General features: G+C 41.0%; 1 protein-coding gene across 1 annotated transcript in view; it reads left to right on the forward strand.

The window, feature by feature from the left end:
* Positions 1–23,297, forward strand: part of LOC126162354 (nose resistant to fluoxetine protein 6-like) — a 346,588-nt gene extending 323,291 nt beyond the window's left edge. Inside the window, exons 11-13 of the mRNA XM_049918807.1 lie at positions 2,642–2,831; positions 9,405–9,547; positions 21,650–23,297. Of these exons, the coding sequence (XP_049774764.1) occupies positions 2,642–2,831; positions 9,405–9,547; positions 21,650–21,766 (450 nt within the window). The 3' untranslated portion in view covers positions 21,767–23,297. The remainder of the gene's footprint in view (positions 1–2,641; positions 2,832–9,404; positions 9,548–21,649) is intronic.
* Positions 23,298–25,988: the final 2,691 nt, after the last annotated feature.

Raw genomic sequence — 25,988 nt, forward strand, 5'->3', positions numbered from 1 at the left:
AACCTCCAGAAGAACTCCTGTACTTCAATTCTTTGCCTAGACCTTGTGCTTTGGATTTTCGATGTGGCCTTAAACCGATCTAAATTAAATCAAAGGAGGTCTTTCGTTAACACCTTGAGATTTTGATTCTTGCTTGTGTGATTGTATGTTTTAAGAACTAAAGTTTTTATGTTGAGTGCAACTGACAGTAACTTATTTTGGCCCCTTTCCACAAGTATAACCGCATCCGCTCTGTTCTGCTAGCCCAGGGATTTCAAACAGGGTGCAGAATATCGTCAACTTAACATACTGCTGTAAGGGTGCCGAGGATGACTACGAAAAGATTTTGCTATGAACTGAAATGGCACCCTAGACCATCATTCCTGGTTGTTGGGTTGAATTGTAGGTGACAATCAGATTGGTATCCCATTTCTATCAGATACATCTCCAGACATGTTTTCGCTGGTCGTCGACGCTCAATTTGAAGCAGCGAGTCTCAACACTGAAGACAATTCTACTGCAGTCAGTGAGATTCCAAGCCGAAGATGTGTCTGGTGTCGACATGTCCCTTGTTTGCTATCCTTGCCAGCAGAGTGGTGAAATTGCGCCCCAGCGTCACACATTAGTCCATTGGCCATTTCGTGATCAATCCAATATTTTCTCAGTCTGTTACGAGAGGGCTGGAGGGCAATTCGTTTAATGGAAAACGGTTTATCTCGTTGTTCCCTCACAAACAAATGATGAAAGTTAAATATTCGCCCTTTAAATGAGCAAAAGGAACCATTTACAAACACGTTAATTGAACAAAAGAATCTCTATTACTAGAATCATGTTGCACATAGCTGAGCCAGCAAACCGAGCAGCAATATGGAGTCTCTCTCTTTGTTGCCGTGAGTGATCACTCTCTATAGTTCAGGACAAACTCATGTTTATGACTTCGTTTCCATTTTTGTCGAATCTCCTATCTCATTCCAGCACAGCACATAGCCTGGTCAACTACAGCGTAAAGCCGTCACGTGACAGCACTCCTGGCGTCACGCTGGCACCCTCTATACTTACCTTTAAACATACCGGCCACCTATCTTGTACATGCACCAAACCTACCCAAAAATTATTCACTGCACTTCCACTCCATCTAAAAGTTTTATTATCTTTCTACATTTCTAAGAATAGTTCCCCAATTATCATTTTGCTGTTATTTTGAGAAAATGTACGTAGTACAATATTTATTTATTTACTTAATCTGATCAGACATTTGGCATTACAAAGTCGTCTTATGGAAGAACACAAACAGAGCTAATTCTCCAGCAGAGCCTCCGAAAAACCTGACTGCCTGTAGCCTGAGGTTAGTACTTAAAAGTCTCTCACAAAATGTCAATAGCGTGTTATTTATTTTCACTATTCTTGCAAAAAAGTTACTACCATTAAAAATTTGCAGACATGCATATCAAATATATGTTGTGATTAGATACAGATATAAGAAACTGTCTGCAATATTGTAAAAACCCGTAAAAATAAATGATACACCCTACACCAATATCCGCATGCATGCTAAACAAGTTCATAAGACAACAGCATATGTAGCGATTAAGTAGTGTGTGGAAAGCGAAATTTTGAGAATAACAGAGACGAAATTTTAGAGGCTAGGAGAATAAAACTTACCTGGATGATACACTGACGGAAGAAAATCTTAAAACCAAGGAGTTGGTGTACGGCATAGACGAAAGTTGGTAAGCGTGTTTCTACATATGAAAGGTGATGTCTATTCAGACTTCGCGGCAGTCACATAAGAGTGGCACTAGTAGAACCATTATGATGATGCAAATCAGGTTTGCTTTGAATACACGCTATAACGGTCTTGAGCGTTAATTATCTTTGAGATTGGACGTGGTGAGTAGATGGTAGTCACGAATACCTTTAAGGGGACAAAAGCGCCGTTATTAACACCTCACTGAGTTTGAACGAGGTCGCGTAATAGGCCTACGAGAAGCTGGATATTCCTGCTTCCATGTCGCAGAGAGACTTGGGAGGAATGTAGTCATTGTACATGATTGCTGGCAGGCGTGGTCACAGGAATATACGGTCGCAGGAAGACCGGGCTTCAGACGGCCACATGGAACTACCGAGAGGGAAGACCATCGTGTTTAGAGTATGGCTCTAGAGCATCTTGTTGCATCTTCAGCCGCAGTATGAGAAGCAGTTGTCACCATAGTGACACAACGAACTGTTACAAATCGGTTACTTCTATAACAGCCCTGTAGATCACAATGCATTCACGTTTTCACGCTTGCATTCAACATTCTGGCGGATACACCGTTTATTAAAGCACCAACATTTCACTTTTGCAATGGCTTATCTCACGATTGCATTGATCTGTGATCTTGTACTGTTAATCTCTGAAATATTTTATCTAGATAAATATCATTACGCTACATTAATTATTTTTTTGGTGTTTAGATTTTTTCCCGTCAGTGCATTTCATGCACCTTATGACAGGCAACCTGGGTCAGATGATGTAAGTTGGGTTGCCAGTCTTGAGGTGCACGTAATAGCAGAGAAGTTTCATTTTTCTCAGCCTGTATATAAGTAATTATTCAGCTACAGTGTCAGCCCTTTTCTGTACTTTTACATTTGTATTCATGCACTTTATTTTTCTTTTCAGGTTTCAAGTTTTGTGGTGTTTGTCACATCTTGGTGCGTGGGCGTCGCGTTACTCTTCTCTGCATACGTGTTCTTCATTCCTGGAAGGCCGTACAATGCACTTGAGGCAGCAATCTACGGTGCTCTTAATCATCCTGCTATGGCAGTGCTGATTTGCATTTATGGATTATTTCCAGTCATTTCAAACTCAAGTAAGCTGCATTATTTTCTTTGTGTACTTACGTCAATATTAGTGACGATGTGTCTGTTTTGGTTGTGATAACTGCATTTCTAGTTATTAACCTCGCGCCTTTCCACACAGCTTGTATTTTTTAAGACGTCTCCTTATTGCTGAACTATTTGCGACTTAAAAAGCCGTTTAATTGGATTTGTGCAGAGCAAGCTGCCATACATTTGAAAATTGGACTGAATTCAGTCGAAGATGGCTCTTTAATCTGAAATTAGTTATCCTGCTGAGAAGAGGCCTTACTAAATACAATCTAAGTAGTAAAATGTCACCTGACTCTACAGATTTATGGCTGTGGTGCTCACTATGAAGATGACTGGAGGCTTGCTCCTCCATCATGTAGTTAATGATTCATGAGTTAACAGGTAGCATTATTGAAGTAGTGTATTTTCTCACATTAGAAGATATAGTAGATGATCATGGTGGTGATTGTTCACTGTTCTTCAAATATTTCTGTTCCTTCTGTCCACATGTGGTGAAGTCCGAATCAGCACACCTTCGGGAGGTGTGGGATATTGAGGTCGCAAAAATGAAGAGATTTCACTCCTTCATTGACTTAAAATTAGATAAATTTCCAGAAAAATGCATTATAGTCTGTTGCTACACTCAAATAATGCTTTACCTTTAATCGTTCATTTACAGTTCCTTATTTCATAACTCTGCATGCTGAATAATGTGTTTCTTATATAATAACCTTATTTTGAAATATGTATACGAAGAAGTCCATTTTGAATAACTCTGCTTTCATCTGTGAACAGAAAACATTATTTTGAGCCTTCAGTTTTTTCTCTTACATAAAATTTCTGTGTAGTTGATTATGGACAGACGAGTCTGTAGTTCAATTATTAATACTTTTAAAAACGTGGTATACGGTTCGATTATATAGAGACTTGCTGCTAACTTCAGCCAGTATTCTGATGGTCCATTTTTGAAGACTGAAAGTGCTATCCTTTCCTATTGCATTAATCTATACCCAGAAACCTCAGCAAGGAACAGAGTAAACGAAGAAATTCAGCTGAACTCAATAATGTCGCTTTGTACATATTTGTGACAGATCTATAAGGTAATTATATGCTAATGACATTTGCCTTGGTAGTGTTTGATATCAAATACGTAGAGTTTAACGTTTTCTGTAAGTTCAAAGTGTTACCTTTTCTCTTGGAGCTGTGGTAGTGCTCTTAGTTTTCCTAAACAGTTTTTCCATCTCTTTATCTTTAGGTTACTTCCTCTCTTGATAACAGTTGTGTTTTACCACCTTCGTATTGTCAACAAGTGGAAATTTATCTTCAAGCCTAATAATGTCTACAGCAGTATAGTATTGATCCTAATCTGAACAATTCAGGGTTACATTTATCAACATATTTCGCATGTGAGACGTGTTTAACTAATAATTTGGCTATATTTGATGAGTGTTTCACTTTTACGCTTTATATTCTACTTCTTTTAAGTGAAGCTACTCGTTAGATACTCTCTTAGCGCTAGTTCTTCCGATTCTCACTATAGTTTTTTATGGTCGGCAGTGTTAAATTACTTTGATGGGACTGAAAACAATGTCGCTGTTGTTGTTGCCAAGTGCCTCAAGGACCGCTTTATGGACTTTGCTATTGACAGGTTTTGGGCTTACGGCAGTGCAAGAACAAAATTACACTACACTTACAAGGCTGTCTTTACTAAGATCATTCGTTGGTCTGCTTGTCAGAATACAATGCATTTTACTATCCTTTTTGAAATAATGTCAGCAGAAATTTGTAAATTCTTATTCTCTCTCTCTCTCTCTGTAGTAGTGGCTCAATATCTGTGTTTCTGATACTCCAGTAAGTTTCGTCTGTAACTCCGTTGTACTACCACAGTCCTACTAGAGTTGTCTGGCAAAAAAAAAAAAAAAAATTGCAGGTCCCTGGGCTATGTGCCTGTTGGTTTCTCTTTTACTGTTTCCCATTCTACAACGTTTTAGTGGCTTTTGTGTTTGGTATTGTTTGTGTTTGCATTGATCTATTTTTTACTGCTAGCAGTGCCACCACAAACTCATAACTCTACTTTGTTCCAGCGTTCTGTATTGCTATATATAACAGTGACTGACTATGTTTATTGAGTAAAGAATTTAAATTATTCACAGATACATGTCTCTTGTTCTCTTGGCCACACAGTCGTTTCCGTAATTAAGAGAAAACCACCCAGTTTGTAGCAGAGAAACTTTCGTCGTCTCGAAGACAACGTTAAAATCTGTTTCAAGAAGGGTGTAGAACTGTGTCACTCAAATACAACTATTACCTGGTTGTAGTGCATACAAGGTAAACAGTGTCCCTTTAATTTATTTTTAGTTATGTGGCTTGAAGTCTATTTAATTATGGTCTGTACTCACAAACGAAATCTAGAACAACTTCTGCAGAAGCAACTGAAGCAGCAATAATGATCACAGTTCCGAACTAGATCCACACCTTGTTTACGTGTAATAAAGTAGCTACAAAATTAACGTCGCTTGAAATCGGCGATAAATTAATTCCTTTCTGATTCTAAGCCATCGACTATGATACAAAGCTGTCTCAGTTTAGTAGTTTTTTGCTCTTTATGGTCTAAATACTTGATGGCTGCCAAACAAAATCTGTAGTACATTACTTTTATATTTTAATTCACTGTGCATTTAAGCGTATAGAAATGATATCTTAAGACTTAAGAGTAGTGCGCAGTATCACTTAAGAAACCTGAAAAAGGAAGAGCTAAAGGGTAAAATAGAAGACATGATTCTGTTGAAAAAACGTGTTGCAGTAAAACTATAAGCATTCCGTCCCTCACCGGTCTTCTGACTGGTTTGATGCGGCCCGCCACGAAGTCATCTCCAGTGCCAACCTGTTCATGTCAGTGTAGCACTTGCAACCTATGTCCTCAGTTATTTGCTGGATGTAGCCCAATCGCTGTCTCCCTCTACAGCTCCCTCTAGTAACATAGAAGTAATTCCCTGATATCTTAACAGATGTCCGTTAAGTCCGTGTTTCACTACCATACAACGCTGTGTGCAGAACCTCCTCATTTCTTACCTTGTCAGTCCACCTAATTTTCAACATTGGCCTGCAGCACCACATCTCAAATGCTTCGATTCTATTCTGTTCCTGTTTTTCCACAGTCCGCGTTTCACTACCATACAACTCTGTGCTCCAGACGTCTTCCTCAAATTAAGGCTTATGTCTGATACTAGTATACTTATCTTGGCGAGGAATGCCCTTTTTGCCAGGCGTAGTCTGCTTTTGATGTCCTTTCTCCGATCGCCTTTGCCTATTTTACTGCCTAGGTAGGACAATTCCTTAACCTCATCTATTTCGTGACCATCATTCATGGTGTTAAGTTTCTCGCTGTTCTCATCTCTGCTACTTTTCATTACTTTCGTCTTTCTTTGATTTACTCGCCTTGAATTTTAATTCCAGTACTGAACCTTCCTTTTATTTCCATCATTGCTTCTTCGATATACAGTCTGAACAGTAGGGGGGAAAGACTATATACCTGTCTTACACCCTTTGTAATCCGAACACTTCGTCGTTGGTCGCCCACTCTTATTATTCCCTCTTGGCTTTTGTACATATAGTTCATTACCCGTCTCTCCCTGTAGCGTACCCCTATTTCCTCACAATTTCGAACATCTTACACCATTTTACATTGTCGAACGCTTTTACCAGGTAGACAGATCCTATAAACGTGTGTTGATTTTTCTTTAGTCTTTCTTCCACTATCAACCTTAACGTCAGAACTGCCTCTCTCGTGCTTTTACCTTTTCTAAAGCCAAACTGAAAGTCATCTAGCACATCCTCAATTTTATTTCTTCTGTATGTTATTCATGCCTGCAATTTGGATGCATGAGCTGTTAAGCTGTTTGTGCGATAATTCTCGCATTTGTCAGCTCTTGCAGTCTTCGGAATTGTGTGGATGATATTTTACCGCAAGTCAGATGGTATGTTGCCAGTCTCATACATTCTACATACCAAGATGGATAGTCGTTTTGTTGCCACTTCCCGCAATGATTTTAGAAATTCTAATGGAATGGTATCTATCCCTTCTGCTCTATTTGATCTTAAGTCTTGCAAAACTCTCTTAAATGCTGATTGTAATACTGGATCCCCTATCTCTTCTAAACCGACCCCTGTTTCTTCTTCTATAACATGGGACAAATCTTCCCCTTCATAGAGGTCTTCAATGTGCTCTCTCCACCTATCCGTTCTCTCCTCTGCATTTAACGGAGGAATTACCGTTGCACTCATAATGTCACCACCCATGCGTTTAATGTCCCATTTCGTCTTAGTTTCCCTGCACTTCTTATTTATTTTATTCCTCAGTGACTTATTTTTCTGCATTCCTGAATTCCTCTAAACATTTTTGTACTTCCTCTTTTCATGGATGAAGTGAAGTATTTCTTCTGTTGCCCAAGGTTTCTTCGCAGTTACCCTCTTTGTACCTATATATTTCTTTTCAATTTCTGTGATTGTTCTTTTAAGAGATGTCCATTCCTTTTCAACTGAGCTATTCCTCATTGCAGTATCTATAGCCTTAGAGGACTTCAAGCGTATCTCGTCAACCTTTGCACTTCTGTATCCCATTTCTTTGTCTATTGATTCCTGAGTAATCTGTTGAAATTCAGCCATCTCTTCATCACTACTATATTGTAAGCTGAGTCTATGTCTGCTCCTGGGCACAGCTTACAATCCAGTATCTGATTTCGGAATCTCTGTCTGCCCATGACGTAATGTAACTGAAATCTTCCCATGACACCCGGACTTTTCCAAGTATACCTTCTCCCCTTGTGATTCTTCAACATAATATTCACTATTACTATCTGAAATTTATTACAAAACTCAGTTAGTCTTTCCAATTAGTTGTTCTCCTCTCTCACTCCTTGCCGTAAGCCCATATTCTCCTATAACCTTTCCTTCTATTCCTTTCCCTATAACTGCATTCAAGTCCTCCATGACTATTAGATTTTCATCTCTCTTTATGAACTGCATTATTCTTTCAGTATCCCCATAAACTTTCTCTTCATCTTCAGCTTACGACGTCGGCGTGTATACCTGAACTATCGTTGTCGGTATTGGTTTGCTGTCGATTCTGATAAGAGCAACCCTGTCACTGAAGTGTTCACTGTAACACACTTTGCCCCACTTTTCTATTCATAACGAATCCTACTCCCGTTATACCATTTTCTTCTGCTGTTGACATTACCCTATACTCATCTGAACAGAGATCTTTGTCTTCCTTCCATTTCACTTCACTGATCCTACTATATCTAGAATGTGCCTCAGCATTTCCCTTTTCAGATTTTCTAGCTTCCCTACTACACTCAGGGTTTTGACATTCCACGCCCCGACTTGTAGAACGTTATCCTTATGATGGTTATTCAATCTTTTTCTTATGGTAACCTCCCCTTTGGCAGTCCCTTCCCGGAGATCCGAATGGGGGATTATTCCGGAATCTTTTGCCGATGGAGAGATCATCATGACACTTTTTCAATCACAGGACACATGTCCTGTGGAAAGGCGTTATTTGTCTTTAATGCAGTGGTTTCCATTGCCTGCTCCATCCTCATACTGTTGACCATTGCTGATTCTCCCGCCTTGAGGGGCAGTTTCCCAGCCAAAGGACAAGAGAGTGCCCTGAACCTCTGTCCACCCATCCGCCCTCTTTGACAAGGCCGTTGGCAGAATGAGGGTGACTTCTTATGCCGGAAGTCTTCGGCTCTCAGTGTTATTTGTTAATCAAAATTTAAGCTGTGGCGGGTTTTAAACCCACAATCTTCTTTTTTTTTTTTGGTTGATTTCATTTTGTTCTAGATTGTTCGTTGAATTTGTTCGTGGCGGACGTCCAATGACGCCTGTTCAGGTTGAACGTTGATTCGTTCACTCAGTTTTTTTTGTTACAGAGGGTAGCTAAACCCTCCGACCGAACACGCTGAGCTACCGTGCCGGCGGGGACGTTTCGATTGCTAATCAAGTACCCTACCCCTAGACCACGGGTTCGAACTTATCGGTAACTCTTTTAGTAGCCCACCTCTGAATTGCTTCGATGTCTTACTTTAATCCGACCTGGTACGGACCCCAAACACTGAAGCAGTACTTAACAATAAGTCGCACCAGGGTGCTATATAGGTATCCTTTACAGATGATTTCTAAAATTCTCCCAATAAACTGCAGTCGACCATACGAATTTCCTACAACAGTCCTCATATGCTCGATGCATTTTAAATCTCTTTGCAACGCTACTCCCAGATGTATAACCGACGTGACTGTGTCAAGCAGACACTGTATCCGAACATTACGGATTTGTTTCTCCAACTGATCCACATTAACTTCGGTTGTTCCACATTTATAGTTAGCTGCCATTCATCACACCAATTAGAAATTTTGTCTAAGTAGTCATGTGTCCTCCTACTCCATATGAAGTTCATTTTCATTTTCTTAGATTTTTACGAGTATGACGTGGCAGTGAAAACATACAGACTGTCTTATGTTTCGCGAAGAGTCTCGTGATCTGCACTGACAGTGTTGCTCCTCTGTTTCAGAGATTATACTTAACTTTCTGTCGGCGAAAATATTTGTTATCCTCGGTCGGCTCTCATTCGCCGCGTACCTGATCCACACCATACCGCAGATCTACGACCAGGGCAGTCTCCGCCAGCCACGACATGTTGACGCATATTCTGGGGTAAGTTTCTGAAAATAAATGAGTACATGTTTTTCTACAACAGGAATTATAGCAAGCATGTAAATACATAGCATACTAGTGTCTATTACCTGAATGATTTGAAAGACCATATATTCCAAGCAATAAACAGTGTGTCATTAAGTTTATTTATAAACTAGAAAACCTGGCAATGCTTTGTAATTGCTATATATGAATGGGAAATGCGTATACACCACAAATTCCTTGCTTCCCATCTCTCTGGGCGTTTCTTCGTTCCCCCTCTCTCACGGATATCTTCTCCTCCTCCCCACTCTCTCACTCCACCTCCTCCTCCCCCCCCCCCCATCGCCCACCAAGTTCATTGCCATTTGAATGTTCAATAGAGCATCTGTCAAGGCCATTTGTAGATATGTGGTAACTACACTTCCCGTTTATATATTACATATACATGTATACAGTATATAACAAAAATGTACAGCCTATGTCCACCCTAACGTTCATTAGAGTGTCGTGTAAAAAATTATGGTAATATATACATATTAACTGTTAAACTGATTTTTTATGTTTTGAAAACACGCGACAAAGAACTGTTAAACTGAAAATATTTTTATTTCTTTTTCGTTCCACAAATACCGTTACCATCCGCAATTACGAACACAAAAAGCCAAATCGGTCGAGCCGTTCTTAGGTGATGATCTTTTACAATTCATTTTAATTTCCTACTTTTCCGATGGATTTTTCAAAAATTATCTTTCAAAAAAGCCTTGGCCTGATAATTAAGAACACAACAAAGACAAAAATCATCCAAATTTGTCGAGCCGTATATTGTTGATGATATTTGATACATGCAGCAAATGATTTTTATTTATAGAGATTACACTCAGGTGACCATAGTCATGGGTTACCTCTTTTCCCTGGTGTAGTGCAGCAGCTGGATGTGGCAGGGACTCAGCAAGTCGCTGGAAGTCCCCAGCAGAAATAATGAGACATGCAGCCTCCATAATTGCATAAGTGCTGCCAGTGCAAGATTTTGTACACGAACTCACCTCTCAATTATGTCCTATAAATGTTCGATGAGAGTCACATTGGGTGATCTGGGTGGCCATATCATTCGCACGAACTGTCAAGAATGTTCTTAAAACCAGGTGTGAACAACTGTGGTCCTATGACATGCCGCATTGTCATTCATAAAAATTCCATATTTGTTTGAGAATATGAAGTCTGTGAATGGCTGCAAATGGTCTCCAAATAGGCGAACATAACCACTTCCAGTCAATGATTGGTTCCATTGGACGGATTGAGAAGGGAGGACACACTAAGCAGACTAGTATTGTCAAAAAGGACATTCCCGGCCAAGACAAACCTACTAGTATCAATCGTAGACCTTAATTTCAGGAAGAAATTTCTAAGAATGTACATCTGGAGCACAGTATTGTATGGTAGTGAGGTATGGACTGTGGAAAACTGGAAAATAAGATAATCGAAGCATTTTAGATGTGGTGCTACAGAAGAATATTCAAAATTAGGTGAACTGATAAGATAAGGAACGAGGAGGTTCTCTGCAGAATCAGCGAGCAAAGAAATACTGAGATGAAAAAAGGACGGGATGATAGGACATCTGTTAAGACATCACGGAATAATTTTTATTGCACTAGAGGGAGCCATAGAAGGTAAAGCTGTAGAGGAAAACAGAGATTGGAACACATACAACAAATAATTGAGGATGTAAGTTGCAAGTGCTATTCTGAAATGAAGAGGTTGGCACAGGAGAGGAATAGGCCGCATGAAACCAGTCAGAAGACTGAAGAAAAAAAAAGAAAAACTCGAAGAAGAAAAGTAAAAAATGCAACTTACACATTATTATTGCAGGCCAAATAAGTTTTATTGAATGCTACACTACACGTCAAAGTGAAACAGATACCTGACGCTATTTGCCAGTCTCATCACCATAGCTCTGTAAACTACTGTCGGAAAGTTCTACAAGTCGGTCAGTTCCTCGATGCTATAAATCTGTTTCTTGCTCACGGAACCATTCAAGGACCGCTGTGTTAACTTGCTCATCACTAGGAAATCTCTTCTACCAAGATGTTCTGTCATCTTGTCGAAAAGATGGAAATCGTGTGGTTAAAGATCTCCCTTCTCTATCTACAGTACCTACCTGGTGAAGAAGGTGTTCCACGTTTCGTCCTCACATTTGGATGCAATTTTGCCTTCGTTTCTGCATTGACGTACGAATTATTTCGAACACTTCTTATCCTCTCGTTAATCTCGACAAGACTGTACGGTTCGATGATCCAGTTCTTCAGCTGTATCACTTCACTAATGAGATGACTCCAGACAGCAAAATCCAGAGGATTCAGGATGGGCGACCTTGGGGGCTCTGACATAGGCTCTGCTCGACCCGTCCATCTTGCTTCACACTTGCACCACCTGTTCCCCGCCATGTTTCTGCCACATTCCAATACATTGCATAAGCTGTGGAAAGGCTGTGGATGAAATATGAGCGGAATTATACGGGGATTAAATCGGAACGTTTACAATTGGAATTCATTTATCCTAACCAGAACAATACGAAGGTCATTCCATAAGTCGTGGCAACTATGGTATATCGTGCAAACCTGTGACATCACCGTAATCGCAGTAAATACATTCAAAGCTCGCTCCAAACATTATCAAAATCAAGTGACAGACTGCGACCGCTTGCGAGGATGGCTCGGTACCAGCTCCAGAAGCATTCAGAGTGAGGTTGGTCGTACTGTACGATGGATTCTCCCTCATTCAACCTACTCACCAGGCATCAGTTCAAGCGACTTCGACCTCATTCCAAAACTGAAAAGAACAGTGCGTGGGAGGCGCTTTGCAAACAGGGCGAATGCCCTCACGGCATTTCGGAGACACTGACTGCAATGTCTGTACCCTTCAGAGCTGCACCCTTTTTAGATTGAAGTCAGCTGATAGGTATACGTGCTTAAAGGAAGTTCCTCTAACTAAGGAATCACCTTCAGAGGACGCCATGTTTCCAAGTAGCGAAGGAATTAGCATATTTTATCAAAATATAAGAGGTATTAGAGATAAAGTTACTGAACTTCTTATAGATGTTGACTCTTAAATTATTGGTATATCGGAGCACCACTTAAATAATTCGACAATTCAGATGCTTCCATTACCAGGATACGGATTAGCTGGCTGTTTTTCAAGGAGTTCCTTGCATACATGTATATAAAAAAACAGTACACCATTTCAGTCCATAGACGTATCACGGCACTGCACTGAACAGATATTTGAATGTTGTGCACAGGCAGCTGAATTTAATGAAACTAAACTTCTCATTTTTGTTTTTTTATAGGTACCCTAACTGTGCCTTCAGAGCGTTTCTGTTCAATCTAGGGAGGGTTCTTGATTTACTTTATAGGAAGTGCCAGAACTTAGTTACATGTGGTGATGTCAATATTAATTTTTTATATGATCGTGCAAGAAAAAGAATGTTGGTAGATCTCCTAAATTCATATGATCTGATGCAGACTGTTTTTTCCAACGAGGGTGCAGGCTAACAGTTGCACAGCGATAGACAAAATTTTTATTCATTCTTCATTACTAGATGGGCATTCTGTTAGTAAAGGATGAATGGCCTTTCAGACCACGATGCACAAATTTCAACAGTAAGACGCTTTCCAACGAGGGTGCAGGCTAACAGATGCACAGCCGTAGACAAAATTTTTATTCATTCTTCATTACTAGATGGGCATTCTGTTAGTAAAGGATGAATGGCCTTTCAGACCATGATGCACAAATTTCAACAGTAAGAGGCTTTTTTACTCGAACAGATGTAATATATAATTACAAAGTATTCAGGAAAGTTAATCCTACGGCAGTAGAGGGTTTTATGAACCTCGTCAAGGAATAAGAGTGGCAGGATATTTATAGTGCCAATAACATAGATGACAAACATAAACCTTTCCTCAACACATTTCTCATGCTCTTTGATAGCTGCTTTGCATTAGAACGTTCTAAACGGGGTACTAGCAGTAAAAGGCAGCCTGAGTGTCTCCCTAGTGGGATAAGGATATCATATAGAACAAAGAGGAAATCGTATTAAAATGTTAGAAGTAGTCACAATCCAGCTACAGTAGCCCATTACAGACAGTACTGTAAGGTGCTTAAAAATGTTATTAGGAAGGCAAATAGTATGTGGTAAGCAAATAGAATAGCTAATTCACAGAATAAAATTAAAACCACATGGTCAGTTGTGAAGGAAGTGTCTGGTCGGCAGCACAGATATAAAGTCAGTTCGCAGTAAAAATCTTTCAGTTTCTGATAAATGAGATATATGTACAGTATTTAGCAATCATTTTCTGAGCATTGCTGGTGAATTAAATGAAAATTTAGTTTCTACAGGGTATCATATAACTCCCTTGGCAAATGCCTTTCCGAGATTGATGTCTGAAATACTCCTCTGTGATACTGACAAGGGAGAGATTGAGTCAATAACAAAATCACTGAAGACTAATAACTCTCAAAGATATGATGGAGTGCCTAGCAGAATATTAAAGTACTGTACTGCACATGTTAGCCCTGTATTTAGCCATATTTGTAATTTTTCCTTTACGAATGGTCAGTTTCCTAAACGATTAAAGTACTCAGTAGTAAATCCGCTTTATGAAAAGGGAGAAAGGGATAATGTAGACAATTTTAGACCTATTTCTATGCCATTAGTGTTTGCTAAAGTTATTGAAAAGGCTGTGTATGTAAGGATAATTGATCATTTTATATCACAGAGTTTGCTGTCAAATGTACAGTTCGGCTTTAGACGTCGTTTAACAATTGAAAATGCTATATTTTCTTTTCTCTGTGAGGTAGTGGATGGGTTAAACGAAAGGTTTCAAGCGCTTGGCATATTTTTTGAGTTAACTAAGGCATTTTATTGTGCTGATCACAAAATATTGCTCCAGAAGTTGGACCATTACGGGATACGGGGAGTAGGTCACAAATGGTTCACCTCTTACTTTATCAACAGGCAGCAAAAGATCATTACTCACATGTTGCTAACAGCTGTGATGTGAGGTCTGAGTGGGATGTCTGTCAAGTGGGGGGTGCCCCAGGGATCAGTGTTAGGACCACTCCTGTTACTTATTTATATAAATGATATGCCCTCTAGTATTACAGGCAACACTAAAATATTTCTTTTTGCTGATGACACTAGCTTGGTAGTAAAAGATGTTGTGTGCAACATTGGCTTGGTTTCAAATATTGCATTTCATGACATAATTTCATGGCTTGTAGAAAATACACTAACGCTAAATCACAGTAAGACTCAGTTTTTACAGTTTCTAACACGCAATACAACAAAATCCGACGTTTTAATTTTGCAGAAAGGGCATATGATTAGTGAAACTGCACAGCTCATATTTCTAGGTGTTCAGGTAGATAATAAACTGTCGTGGGAAGCCCACATTTAGGATCTTGTTCAAAGACTTAACGCTGCCATTTTTACTATTCGAAGGATATCTGAAGTAAGTCATCGTTCGACACGAAAATTAGTGTACTTTGCTTATTTTCATTCACTTATGTCGTATGGTATTATATTTTGGGGTAACTCTTCCCATTGTAGTAGGATGTTTTTGGCTCAGAAATGGGCGGTTTGGGCAGTAAGTGGTGTAAGTTCGCGAACCTATTGTCGGCCCCTGTTCACTAGTCTGGATATTTTGACATTGGCCTCTCAATATATATATTCTTTACTGTCATTTCTTGTTAACAATATCAGCTTATTCCCTAGAATAAGCAGCTTTCAATCAGTTAATACTCGGCAGAAATCAAAGCTGCATTTGGCTCAGACTTGCTTAACTCTTGTACAGGAAGGTGTGCAGTATACTACTGCATACATTTTCAATAAGCTACCACAAGAATTCAAAAATCTTAGCAGTAATCCACGCGCTTTCAAATCTAAACTGAAGATTTTCCTCATGGGTCACTCCTTCTATTCTGTCGAGGAGTTCCTTGAAAAATTAAGTTGATTCTTATGTTGTATTGTGGATTGCGTTTACTTAAACTTATGGCTTGACTTTTTTTGGGTTCATGAACATTTTATTAATTATTACTTTTGCTTTGTAATTTCACGTACTCAATTTGGTCCGACGGAACTTGACGTGTAAATAAAATGAAAATAAATTCAGCGCCTTCGCCATTGTTGGCAACCCCGTGTGTATGCGCTAGGGAACTATTCGGAAGCACAATACTTGGTTTTGACTAATTTTTGTTCCGTTTGTACTAGTGCCGGTTCAGTGCACACCGTGGAATTCTCGTGTTTTAACATTATCGTAAGATATACCATGTTACCGTGACTTATGGAATGACCCTCGTATTTCCTACTGAAGTTAATGGTGCCCCGTAGACGCATGTTGACAGTTATCTCGGAAACATCCACAAGCAGTCTTGGAAGATCCCACTGCAAAAACCGAAGGTATCACCTTCATCATTCAAGTTTTCTTCCAAGAATGTGTGGCGCAATAAGTCGATTACGCAGTGCCACTAACCACACATTCGCAGGTACCTCGGAAACTTTGTTCTTGCTTCTGTTATTATATACAGGGTGATTATAATTAAAGTTAAACTTCCGAAACGCTGTAGAAATAACACCACTGGTCAGAATGACATCAAATTGCAACGGAATATTATCGGAGAAGGGGGGGGGGGTGTATGGCAGAAGCAAAATAAATAGTGTGAACATTAATCAATAGAGGGCGCTGTATGTGTCCAAATATGTAAGTTAGAACACCTGTCATGCGCACGACCCATTGAAGTTGGTATAAACACGCCGGGTAGACGGCTTTCCCTCCTTTCGCGTCTGCGACGTTCGCCATGACTGTCTCAATGCAGGAACGCACTCTGCTTCTAAAGCTGTATTACAAGAATGATGACTGTGCACACGTCACTCTGAAGGAGATCGGGACACTGAAGGGTTTCAAAAAAGGCGTTGGTCCGATGACTGCCGTGGGTATGGAGAAAATAATTCGGAAATTCGAAAAGACTGGTTCTTTTGGTGTGCAACTTGGTAGGGGGAGGAAAGAATTGATTCGACGTCAGTGGAAGCAGTGGCCAGAGCAATGCAGGGGGAGACGAGTGGTGGCTCATACCCATGAGCACGATGCGTCAAATCCTACGAAACATCCTTCTTTGCTATCCATTTAAAATTACCCATGTTGACGAGTTGCTTGCCGGCCGTTGTGACCGAGCGGTTCTAGGCGCTTCAGTCCGGAACCGCGCTGCTGCTACGGTCGCAGGTTCGAATCCTGCCTCGGGAATGGGTGTGTGTGATGTCCTTAGGTTAGTTAGGTTTAAGTAGTTCTAAGTCTAGGGGACTGTTGACCTCAGATGTTAAGTCCCATAGTGCTTAGAGCCATTTGAACCATTTTTGACGAGTTGCTTCCTGCTGACCTGGCAGCAGGAGAGACCTTTGATTTAGAATTTCTTGCTCGCATTGAAGTGGACAATGATTGGCCGTGGAAGATTTTGTGGACAGACGAAGCACACTTCCATCTGACAGGATATGTCAATACACAGAATTGTCGAGTATGGGTAACGGAAGATCCACGCACGAATCAACCAGTACCACTTCATCCTGAAAAGGTCACTGTGTGGTGACGGTTTACGGCATCATTTATCAAAGGGGCATAATTTTTCGAAGAGAGAGGTGCTTCCGGTCCTATTACCTGTACCGTCACTGGTAAGCGCTATGAGTGTCTTTTGCGCAACCGCAACCACGTCATTCCAGGTCTCCCACAGCGTGGATGTGTGGATGGGATCATTTTTGTGCAAGATGGGGCACGTCTGCACATTACAAATCTAGTAAAGCCATTTCGGAAATTCTGGAATTATCAGTCGCCATTTCCCTACAGCCTGGCCCTCCCGATCTCCTTATCCTAATCCGTGTGACTTCTGGCTGTGGGGCTATCTGAAAGATGTTTTTTCAGTGTTCCGATTACAGGATTAGCTGCAGTGAAGGCACGCATTGCTTAACACATTCTGAACGTGATCCTGGAAACACTTCGATCAGTTGTGGAACTTGCTGTTTCTCGATTTGAACTTGTTGCAGAAACCTGTGGACAGCATATTGAGCATGTTTTGCGCCAGTCACGCGGAAATTAATAACCAGATTTGATTTTGATTTATGATGTTTATGTGGTTTTTGGACCAGGCAAATTAAAAACAGATTTTTCCCATCCGATGCGATATGTCATTGCCGTGGTGGATGGGCTTACGTAACTAACAGTATCACACCTGTACACCCATGCACACTGAGTAGTACAGTTTGTTTAAAGTCAAACGTACACCTTAGGCATTGTTGTATAATTCATTTATCATTTGCAGATTTGCAGTCGACCACTATTAAATTATGATGCTTACAGCGCCATCTATTGCTACATTTTGTAACTATTTATTTTGCTTCTGCCATGCGTTTTCCCCCTTCTCCGATAATATTCTGTTGAAATTTGACGTCATTTTAACCAATGGTGTTATTTTTACAGCGGTTTGAAAGTTTAACTTTAGTTATAATCATCCTCTACTTTCACATGTGTAAGTCTTCACTACTAATTTTATACAATCTGTACATATAATAACAAAATTTTTGTTGTAATGTTTCTAGTTAAATAAACAATAAATCGCATTGGCTCACAGCTTGGTGCAAATACACTCTACGAGAAGGAAAAGAAGGAAGAAAAAATCTACGCACCAAGGAGGAATTATCCAAATGGGACGAAATCAGTAAATTTTCATATACAGGCATATTAAATGATTACAATTTCAGAAAAAATAGATTACTTATTCAAGAGAGGGAGTTCCACAAATTGAGCAATTCAGTAACGCGTTCGCCGCCCTCTGCCTCTTACGCAAGCAGTTATTCGACTTGGCAATGGTTGAACATCCTCCAGAGAGATATCGTTCCAAATTCTATCCAATTGACGCATTAGATCGTCAAAATCCCAAGGTATTCGGAGAGCCCTGCTCATAATGCTACAAGTTCTCATTTGTGGAGAGATCAGGCGACCTTGGTGGCCGAGATAGGCACGGGGACAAGTAGCACAAACTCTTGCTGTGTGCGGGCGTTATCTCGGTGAAATGTAAGCCGAAGATAGCTTGCCACGTAGGGCAACAGAATGGGGCGTAGAATATCGTCGGCGTACCACTGTGCTGTAAGGGTGCCGTGAATGACAACCAAAGAAATCATTCTTTGAAAAGAAATGGCGCTACAGACAATCATTCCTGACTATCGGCGCACGTGTCGGGCGGCAGTCGATTGGTATCCTACCAGTCTGGGGCGTTTCCAGACACATCTTCGCTGGTCATCGGGCTCAATTCAAAGCGCGACTCGCCAATGAAGACAATTCTACTGCAGTCAATGAAATTACAGGCCGAAGACGTGTCTGAAGACGCCCTGGACAGCGGTGGAATACCAGTGTGACTAGAATGAGATTTTCACTCTCCAGCGGAGTGTGCGCTGATATGAAACTTCCTGGCAGATTAAAACTGTGTGCCCGACCGAGACTCGAACTCGGGACCTTTGCCTTCCGCGGGCAAGTGTTCTAGCATCTGAGCTACCCAAGCAGGACTCACGCCCCGTCCTCACAGCTTTACTTCTGCCAGTACCGCGTCTCCTACCATCCATACTTCACAGAAGGTCTCCTACGAACCTTGCAGAACTAGCACTCGTGGCAGGTTCGCAAGAGAGCTTCTGTGAAGTTTGGAAGGTAGGAGGCGAGGTATTGGCAGAACTAAAACTGTGAGGACGGGCCGTGAGTCGTGCTTGGGTAGCTCAGATGGTAGAGCACTTGTCCGCGAAAGGCAAAGGTCCCGAGTTCGAGTCTCGATCGGCACACAGTTTTAATCTGCCTGTAAGTTTCACCAATGTGACTGTTGACAGCCATGCGGCCGATAACGAGGAATGATAGTCTGCGCTGCCATTTCATTTGACAGTAGGTAACCCTCAAAGCACAGCGGTACGTCAACGATATTCTACGCCCCGTTTCGTTGCCGTTCATGGCAAGGCTTCGTGGGCTTCCATTTCAGCAAGATAGTGCGCACCCGCACACAGCGTTCTTGCCAAAATTCTACCTCGTCCAGCAAGGTCTCCTGATCTCTCCCAATCTGAGAACCTTTGGAGCATGATGTCATTCCATGACAAATTTTTACTTACTGAGTGATAAATGATTTTATAATACACAGTAAACCATATGTCCGGTAATGACATTGCACAGTAGCCATTATCTCGTTAAGCAACCAATTTCACATTGTTGTTAAAGATTCTGTAATATTAAGTTTATGTGTCAAATGGTGTCGGACCAGATCGTTTTCAACAATTACACTGATAAAATGGAGCAGTATGTAGTTAATAGTGAATAGATTTACTGATCTACGATCAGTACTGGTAAAATGAATAGAGGTGTGCTAGAAGCACAAATATGTCAATGTTAATATGATATATGATTAAAAATGATAACAACTGGTGTCGACAGACATGTCACAATGTACCAGTACGTACCTTGGTTCGGAGCTGCTCGAGCTCTCATAGGCTGAAGTTTCATGGCGTAGGAGGATGTTTTGGGTGGAAGAGGTGCTCTAGGGAGCAGGGTGGACGAAGAGAAGAGGGAACGGTTCGAACATCGATCGAGACGAAGAGACTAGTTGTCTGAATCGGAGAATACGGCAGAGTGGTGTGATTGAATTTATGTAGAGAGACTTCTGATCGCTTATTGGGTCTAAGTTACGGGCGTCGAAGAATGCAGGTGAAGAAACTTATGTATTGGGTGCATGTCGCGCCTCGATCTTAGTGGGGATTCCGTCACACTAGATGTTTCGAAGGCTGTGATATATTTCAATAATTACATTTATTTACGTGCAAAACTGCTTGGACCTAACTGGAGTAACGATCTGTACTTAAAAGTTAAATCTGCAGTATTGTCTATGTTTATCACAAATGCTTTCCTGTTTGTCTACGTGCATTAGTTTATAATTCTCATAACTTGTCTACCTCAATTATTTGGCAGCAGGATCACCTTTTAATAAAATATATTACTCATATAGCAACAGGGCGTAAAGCAGACAGTGTACCACTCGTTCTTAGCACATTTATGAGACGAGCTTCATTCAGATCCGTACATTTGTCCCTCCGTCTCATTAAACGCAGAGCAGTAAAGTCGCATCTCCGAACTGTGCCTCTATTGTACGTCACGCAAGGCTGTAAAATTTGTTTGTGGCCTTCAGTATTTACTTTTTTTCTTAAACGCAAGAAGGGGACCACAGTACTACCAAGAAAAACATCCCCATATAGTAGCACCATCTCCTCCGTACCGCACGTATGGAAGGTAAAGTTCTCTAAGCGTTCCCCAGATCCAAACCCTCCCGCTGAATTTCCACACGGGGTAGTGTGCGATTCATCACTTCAGATCTTCCTTTTCAGTCATCCACTGTCCAGTGGTGTCGTTCTTTACACCGCCTTAAACTTCGCTCAGCATTCACTACAGAAATGTGTGTGACTTACGAGGAGCTGCTGCCCCATCGTACGCCCCCACATTTTAACCCCCTACGCACAGCCATGGACTGCTGTTAGCACTTTGTAATTGACGAGTAATTCCTTCCGCTGATGACCTTTCGCATTGCTCAACAGTCCCTGTCGATCTGTACATGAGATCTACTTGGTCTTGGTTTAGCTGTCGTTCTTTCTTCGATTTTCCTCTTAGTCTCATCGCCAACAGTCGAATTGGGCATCTTTCGAAGGGTTTAAATGTCCCTGATGCATTTGTTACTTAGGCGACATCCAATGTCTAGTCCATGTTCGGACACACTGAACTCTCCTGGCCGACCCAATATGCTGTTACTGCTTGTCTACTGACAACTCACGATTCCCCATTTCCTTTTATACTGGCGGTTCCCCCTCCTGTGTCATCTAGTGGTCAATTCTGCATTACTCACACATATGGTTGTACGGATATCTTTGATCAGATAGTGTAGCAGATTGGCCTGTGTAGTAATTATATAACTGGATAAGCAGCTGGATAGCCAAAGCCCATATAGAAAAAATAAACATGTGTGAGATTGTTGCCTAACGCGACCTTGCCACGTCTGTTGCAGGTGTGGCTGGTGATAGCGGACTACTGCATCACGTATCCGGCGGCCGTGGTGCTGTCCGTGCTGGCAGAAGCGCCCTTCCGTGGCGTTATGAAGGTGTTGCTCCAAGGGACAAAGTGAGCGGAAAGGCAGACGTACAAGGAGGGTGGCAAAGTACAACAATCTGTAGCAAGTGTGCCTACAGATGCAAAATACATCTCAAATCGTATGCAACGAAGACTATTCTTTATGCGAAGCATCTCAAACATATTAACACTCAACGTACTCGTATTTGGCGGAAAGTCTGTTAAATGTTGGGTATCCTTCGCGAACTGCATCTATAGTTGCGCACTTATTTGCGATTTGAGAATTCTCATAAAGAAACGGGGAAACTGCAGAGCTTTATCGGTACGAGATAAATTTCTCATCTTGTCACTTCACAGTTAACACTTCAAAAGAAAAGACGTAACTAGCTCTAGTTCTGGATTTGAAGAGCGGTGAGGGCAGTAATTTTTATCTGAATTTTAACTCTTTATTACTTTGTCTCTGCCTATCGACAGTTTTGTATTTGTGCCAATGGTCCATTTTCAACCCTAGTAATTTGTTTCACAGCACTGTCGTTAACAGGTCAATGTCTGTGGGTGATGCAATATCTCCTCCTGAAATTACGTTTATAAGATTGATACGGCGTAACTGACACGATTTTTCGATCTTTGTTACAAGAAGGTAAAAACAAACAAAAAGTCTTTTTGAAAGTGTCCCCCGTCAGTCGACTGATGATGTACCGCACACCTTTCTACAGCAAGGGGCGTGCTGTACATTGTGTTGAGAGCAGAACGATAACAGACGGGAAGCCGTTTTAGCACCCTGCGGTGGAGAGCACCACTGTTCACCAACTCCACAGCTCCGGCATACACACAGACACACGAGCAGAGCCCATTGATCTTGTGTGAACTTCCGTAATTATTATCGCAACGCACAAGTTCTTGAGATTTAAAAGACTATACTACAGAATGTAGTGTTTTAGTTATTATATTTTTCTGGTTACTTACGTCACCATGTCGGTTCAGTAAGAATACCTTTACTTTATTTTTATACGAAACTAGTCATTATTCATGGTCACTAAAGATAATTAACTAACTTGCATTGGACAGGAAGAGTGTGAGAGAAGTGCCCACGAAGGAAACAAAACGACCATACTCCACCCTCCCCTTACCTTCTCTTCTTCCGGGCTACCTGTAGTAAAGCGTAGTGATAGTACCTGCCGAACTGAACGTATGGACGTGCATCGTAGTACTGGCATCTACCAAGGAACTCCACAGATATGCGAGATGCTGTCGAATTGTCGTCCTATCAGGCAATCATGGTCTGCATTGATTGACATATGCCTAATATAATGTTAAATCAAATGATATATGCGTTTGACCGTAGTAAAGAGGTTGTGAAAACACACAAACTAAAATTTATGAACTATTCGTCACCGGACATACGTATAATCACATCACAAAGAAAGTCTATGACCACAAGAAGTCGTAAAACGTCCCAGAAGAAAGCTGTTGTACGAACCACGTTGGCGGTGAAGTGTCGATTGGAGAATTCACAAGATCCTTTGCGTAAAAATAAGATCAAAACTGAACAAAAACGTTTGGCGGGGGGGATTGGGGTGGGGAGGGAGGGATTTGGGCGCAGACAGAACTCCCTTGGGGTCATAACAGATTATGAAAGGTGAGACCGCTATGTAGAATAGCTATCTGACTCAAGTGCCCATCACACTATTCCCTTTCATCAGCTGAAGAGTCAATCAATGTCCATTAAAAATACAAAGAACTAGATAAGTTCGAAAACTAAACTAATTCAATGTGACAAAAAATGTAACTATTCAGTCATGAATCAAAGGAGACCACGAGATTTTGTATAAATATAATCAGTCAACATCTGAGCCATTTCCTGTTGTGTTTTCAGTAATCTTCACTCCTAACTTGTTTTGTGGACGCTTCAGTTTTACCTAGTATATTTTGAAGGTGCTACTTACATTGTGTGTCATTTTCTAATGTATAAAGGAAATATAACAAATAAAGTGTATTTACTGATAACAGAGTATTGTATATTTTCACCAAACAGCTCTTATGTACTTTTCCTCCGATTTTCAGTTTACAAATGGTTCAAATGGCTCTAAGCACTATGGGACTTAACATCTGAAGTCATCAGTCCCCTAGACCTAGAACTACGTAAACCTAATCAATTTAAGGACATCACACACATCCATGCCCGAGGCAGGATTCGAACCTGCGACCTAGCAGCCGCGTGCGTCCGGACTGAAGCGTCTAGAACCACTAGGCAACAGCGGCCGGCTACTGTTTACAAGACTGTTATTCAGAAAGAGAACAAATATGATGAAGGGACGTGATGGGCACATCATTTATTTTTTGAATTGCAAATTTGGCAGCTTCATCACCATCTAGCTTTCTAGTTTATTGAAAGTCTCAGTAACCACACAGTTCCTTTTTTTCCTCTCTGGACGATCCACACAAATAACAGGGCAAGGAGCAGATTTCTAGGCCTGACACGGAGATGACGTTAATGTTAGTGAAATGTGTTTTTTGTACTGTTGCTCAATAAAGTAACTCAAAGTGTCAACTTCTTTTGCATAACATTTTCTATACACGACTTTCTAAAGTAGTCACGGTCAGTGTGTTTTATCCAAATGGGTAAACTAGATTACTTCACTATCATAAAATTCTTTGTCCATCACATTTTATCGTGACCGATAATTCTAACTACGTTAGGAAACTTTTGTATGGAGTCTGTTCATCCTTCACCAAAAGGTAAGAAATAGGCAGCTGAATTGAAAGGACGTGCTAAAACTGCACTTACAAATGAGAAATGCTCAATATGGCTTCGGAAGATGGCTGATTAATTGTGGGGTAGTTAACGTTGTAATAGTATATGAATTGTGATACAAATAATAAAGGCTACTACAAACGATTAATTTGTTTTCAAAGTCCATGTTTCCCGAAGTGTTACATGTATAAATAATACTGATGTTTGAATAGAACCGTAGACTCATAAAGCTGTCATTTTACATTCTACAAATGTTCTACGATTGCCCCTCTGGTCACACAACGACCGTCCAAGCGCTAGTCAAGTTTGTACCACGCCTTACGTATCAACGTCCTGTCAGTCGTTATCACAGCAGCATTGGTGAGTTCTATGAGCTGTTCTAGTCTTCTTGGCAGTGGAGTTACTTAAATTCGGTCCTTACTGTACCCCTTAAAGCAAAACGTCACAAGGAGTTTGGTTCGACGACTTGGGAGAAGCGAATAGAGCCACATCATCTTCGCCACCACGTCCAATCCAACGATGTGGCAGTTCGCTGTTTGTGTAGAGATGCTCCGACGAGGGGTTCCAAGACTTGTTGGAAGAGGAAATTATCGGAATGAGCAGTCACTTGTGGAACAGCTACGACTGTAACATATCCGGGAAAGAGATACCCGTCACAGTATTCTCTCAGAACAGGAACAGCCCATACGGCTTCGTCTGTGACACTGCACAGAGAACATTAACTTTCGGCGAATCTCGTTCATGCTTCACAAGTTCATCAGAACTTTCAGCATTCCAAAATCTCCGAGTGTGACGATTAACGTTTCCAGATAAATGGAAGGTTGCTCAGTCACTAAATATTAGCTTGTAGGCGAAATGTTCAGCCTCAAGTGTTTCCTGCAGTATGATGTAAAATTGGAGGCGACGACCATAACCTTCCGGTTTCATTGCTGCGTGAGCTGCAGACAATACGGCCTGAAATGTAGCTGCCATCACAAAACGTTCTATACCGTTTGCTCCGTAATTGCAAGCTCGTGTCTAGCGCGGACGATTGAAGTGTCTAGAATGCGTACGAAACTTTCCCTCACCCCCCCCCCCCCCTCCCCTCCAACGTTGCTGTATCTGGCACACAAGATCGAACGGTACCAGCGTTCCTAAATTGTCGATACCAACGCACGGTGCTGTGTTCACATGGTGGTTCTTTCCAAAACTTGCAAAATCGCCTTGCATATTTGAATCTCCATACAATATCGGAATACATCCTATCACCGACTCTCACATGTGAACAGGCTCAGAGTAAGATCCACCGCCGACTGGCGACTTTGTCGCACACTCCGGAATCTTTTGCTTACTTCGTAACACTTCGCAACCCTACGTACATCTTCGGTAAGTGAACAATATTCATTTGTTTATTGATTTTGAGGGTTTACTGCAGAGCGTTATCGTTGGAGTGAAGCCCAGGCTCTTCCTAGTACCAGTTATGCGAAAGGATAGCTTTACTCGTTAAAATTTAACAAAGTAATATTAGCGCTTCGCGTCGGAA

Source organism: Schistocerca cancellata, chromosome 2 (genome assembly GCF_023864275.1).
Source record: "Schistocerca cancellata isolate TAMUIC-IGC-003103 chromosome 2, iqSchCanc2.1, whole genome shotgun sequence".
Taxonomy (NCBI): Eukaryota; Metazoa; Arthropoda; class Insecta; order Orthoptera; family Acrididae; genus Schistocerca; species Schistocerca cancellata.